At 40.4% G+C, this 4,024-nt stretch overlaps 1 protein-coding gene across 1 annotated transcript; it reads right to left on the bottom strand.

The window, feature by feature from the left end:
• Window positions 1-337: 337 nt before the first annotated feature.
• LOC308137092 (uncharacterized protein) lies at window positions 338-3,575 on the bottom strand. Its single transcript, XM_080505668.1, has 2 exons — window positions 3,541-3,575; window positions 338-3,408 (listed from the first exon to the last, which is right to left on the bottom strand). The coding sequence occupies exon 2, from the start codon at window positions 3,397-3,399 to the stop codon at window positions 1,048-1,050; it is 2,352 nt and encodes a 783-aa protein (XP_080361794.1). The 5' UTR covers window positions 3,400-3,408; window positions 3,541-3,575; the 3' UTR covers window positions 338-1,047.
• Window positions 3,576-4,024: the final 449 nt, after the last annotated feature.

Consider the following 4,024-nt stretch of genomic DNA (forward strand, 5'->3'; position numbering starts at 1 on the left):
GTGACAAGTCTCTGTTGTTTAATTAAGTTTTGATAAAAGCCTTACCTGATCCACTGGGTTTGAATGTAAACATCGCCTTGCCTTCTAGTTTATTTACGTGGTAGATTTTTTTGTAATCTCAGGAAAAACAAAATCTTAATTACAAAAAAGAGTTGTGCACACTTTTGTGATAGGTAAATGATGCTTGTGTTATGGTCCATCAAGGATGCTCTTATATCATATCCTTAAAGAGAAACACTTCCTTTTCCTTTATTATATAAGAATCAGGCTGTTACATTTCAAAGCACCTGCTCCAGCCTAACAACAGACGGGTGTTTCCTACCTTTTATGTTCAATAGTTTCATAAAATCCATTCATGTTGTATGAATGAAACAGATCAAAAATGTTTTTTATTGTGAGTTATTTGAATTGAATCAAGTTTAATATAATCACACAAACACATTTCCAGGTAGGATTTCTTAAATCACTGAACACATTATCCCACAGTATAACACTTTGAAGTATATAAGTTATAGAAATCAATTCACATCCAAAAGAAAAAGAAAATGTATATGTTCATATTATGATGCACAGTAGACCATTTTCAAATTGACTGTCATCTTGCAGTTATACTGGACAGATCATACTTGAATTATAAGACAGTTACAATATTTAATCTGAAATACACATTGCTTCCCACTATAATTATTGTACCAATGTTAAATATATTTTACTGGTAAGGAGTAATCTATTTGGTTGACATAGAGCAACAGAGGTCATAAAGGTTGCATGGTTGGGTGTCCAAACTCCTGTATATTTTAGTTATCTCCCTGCTTCAGCATACCTGCATCTAATGATGATGTCATCACCAAAGTTGTGAAAAAGCCCAATAACCAGCCCCTCAATGCCATCGGGTGTGTTTCAACTGGGAGGAGCCAAACCCTGCAGGACCGAGCTCTGACACCCCTGGTTTAGGAGTATGGTTAGCAATATCCTGAAGGGTAGTGGGACTGCTGCTGGCTCTCTCTCATGTAGCATTGTTGTTCAAAGTCCTTAAGTGTCTGCCTCTCAAACAGGCCTCATGATAACCTCCCTCCTGTAGGAGAAGTGAGTCAGCTTGACCTGGTGGTACCTCCTCTCATCGCGTTGCAGCAGGCTATACAGAGACTTGGTAAACTTAGCCAGAGCCAGTGTCCAGGCGATCTCCACCACCAGCACTGATGTGTAAATCATCATCTGAGTTTTGCACTGCTGAGGTTTCTTCTCGTCATAGATAAATGAGGCTACATGGGGCTGCAGGTCCTCTGTGGCTGGTTCAGTGGGACAGGTGAAGATCAGGGGGGTTGTAGGGAGTGAGGTTGTTTTCTCTGTGGTGATCCTGGTTGTGGTGGTTGTTGTCGAAATTGTACTTGCAGTTGTTGAAGTTGAGGTGGGTAGTGTGGTTGTGATTGTTGTTGGAATTGTTGTGGGAACTGTTGTTAGAATTGTTGTTAGTATTGTTGTGGGATATGTTGTTGGTAATGTTGTGGGAATTGCAGTTGTGATTGTTGTTGGTATTGTTGTGGGAATTGGTGTGGTAGTAGTTGGAGATGTAGTCCTGGGTGTACTTGTTGCTATTGTGGACAAAGTGGTTACAAGTGTAGTTGTTGTCAAAGAGGTTGTGAGTGTAGTTGTTGGGATTGTTGTGACTGGAGTTGTTGCTTTCGTCGTGGGTTCACTAGTTGGTGTGGTGATAGTGGTCGTCAGTGGAATAGTGGTTGTGGTGATTATGGGTGTGGTCATGGAGGTTGTTGTCGTTGGTGATGTTGAGACTAGTGTGGTCTCGGGAACAGTCGTGGCTTCAGCCGTGGTAGCATGTAAAGTTGTAGTTGATGCGGTGGTCATATAGACTGCAGTTGTGGGTTTTGTGGTTTGGATTGTGGTGGTGAATGTGGTTAGTTGTGTTGTAGTGAGAGCTGTTGTGGTTGCCGGGATGGTTGTTGGCGTTGTTGTTGGAAGTGTTGTGGTGGTTGCAGTTGTGGTTGTGGTAGTTGCAATTGTGGTGGTAGTCAAGGGCGTAGTTGTGGGTGGAAGGGTTGGACAAATCAGTTGATCCTCCGTTAATGATGTGATTTCCATCCCATTTAGGTGTTCTGGTTTTTCACAGGAAACACCAGCCACAAGCTTGTCAGAGTTCGCCTTCATCCAATTGTGAAAACCTATTAGATTACAGTCACAGTTCCAGGCATTGCCACTCAGGTAAAGTTTTCTGAGTTTTGTCAAAGGCTCAAAAATATCCTCAGGAAGTGTCTGCAGGCTGTTTTGAGCAAGCTTTAGTGTAGTCAGTGATTTGAGCTTCTCAAACACATCCACGTCCAGCGACTGTATTTCGTTATACTGCAGATTGAGTTCCGTGAGCTTCTCGGGTCCATCGAAAAACTCTGCAGACAAGGCGACCAAGTGGTTTTTAGACAGATCCAACTTCTTCACTTTCTTCAGAGGGCGGAATATTCCTTTTGGAAGTGTGTCAAGATTGTTTTGACTGAGGCTTAATTCAGTCAATTTAGGCATTTCTCCAAAAAGCACAGGTGGGAGACTTGTCAGTTTGTTTTTGTTCAGGGTCAGTGTTTTCAGCAGAGGGAAACCAACAAAATATTCTTGTGGTAAAGTAGTCAGGAGATTATTATCTAAAGTCAGTTTACCCAGTTTGTCTTTATGTGGAAACTGATTGGGTGATAATTCCTGTATTTTGTTCCCTTGCAAACCAATTTCTTTCAGGCTTGGTAAATTGTGAAAAATATCCTCGGGTAAGCTGGTCAGCTGATTATCATAAAGCCTTAATGTGTGCAGTTTTTTCAGGTTAGAGAACAAGTCGGTGGATACAGCAGTAAGATTGTTTTTACCTAAATTGAGTGAAACAAGATTGTCAAGGCCATCAAATGTCTCGTCTTCAATTAATGCAATCTGATTCCCATGTAACAGGAGCTCTCTTAATTTTGTAAGTCCTTCGAACAAGCCTTTGTCGAGTCTTTCTATCTTGTTAAACTTAAGCGTGATCATCTCCAGGTTGCTCAGGCTTTTAAAGACACCCACTGGAACAGATGTCAGAGGATTAGTGGAGATCTCCAGATGCTTGAGGTTAGTCAAACCTTCAAAAGCTCCCAGCTCAATAGATGACGTGGCAGTGTTCATAAACTCCACCTTTTGAAGCTGGGGGCTTGCAGTAAAGGCTGCTTCTGGGATTGTTTGAATTTGGCTCGACACAAAGAAAACTTCAAGTACACCAGGTTCCAGTGTGGGAGGGATTACAGTTTGAGATGAGCCAAAAACTTGCTGGTTCTCATTCGGGCAGTCTATATCTGATGTACATGGTTTATCTTGAGTCAATGAAATCTTGAGCAATAAAGGCAGAAAAAGGCAGATGATTTCTTGTCTCTGCATTCTTATTCACTACAAAGAGAAAAACAGTTGTGCTTACGAAAACTTAAAACAGAAACCAGAGTTTATACATGAGAGCTTTGCATTGTTTCTATGATGAAATTGCACTTTGTTACAGTAAAAGGACAAATGACATTTGCCTACCTGATTATTTCCTGCTCCAGGAACTTGAAGTCACAGGGGAACACAAACAAGTGCAGGCTCATTAGTTATCTTTTTGTATCTATGTTGGCCAGTAAGCCTCAAGTATGTTGCATCCCATGTGAGGCGTGGCGTAACATACTTCTGGACTATGAGATAAGAGTCAAGAGTTGGTTTTTTTTGGTTGTTTTTTTAAATATGTCTCTGTAGTACGGCTGCTACTTATGTTTAACAATGAACAGTTAAAAACAGCCTATATAAATACAGTATAAACACTTTAGTGTTGCCTCAAATTCTACTAATTCACTAAAACAAATGTGTGTGCAACTGCAATGACAACTGATGGGCATACTCTGAATTTTGCATCTAAATTTGATGGATGATTACAATATTATTGCCAATGAGTTTAAAAACAATGACTGCAGAACTGCAATTTGTTGTGTTGAGTATGATTGGTTATTCAGGCTCACAAAAATTGTGCAGCTTT

This window comes from Blennius ocellaris, assembly GCF_963422515.1.
Source record: "Blennius ocellaris genome assembly, chromosome: 12".
In the NCBI taxonomy this organism is placed as follows: domain Eukaryota; kingdom Metazoa; phylum Chordata; class Actinopteri; order Blenniiformes; family Blenniidae; genus Blennius; species Blennius ocellaris.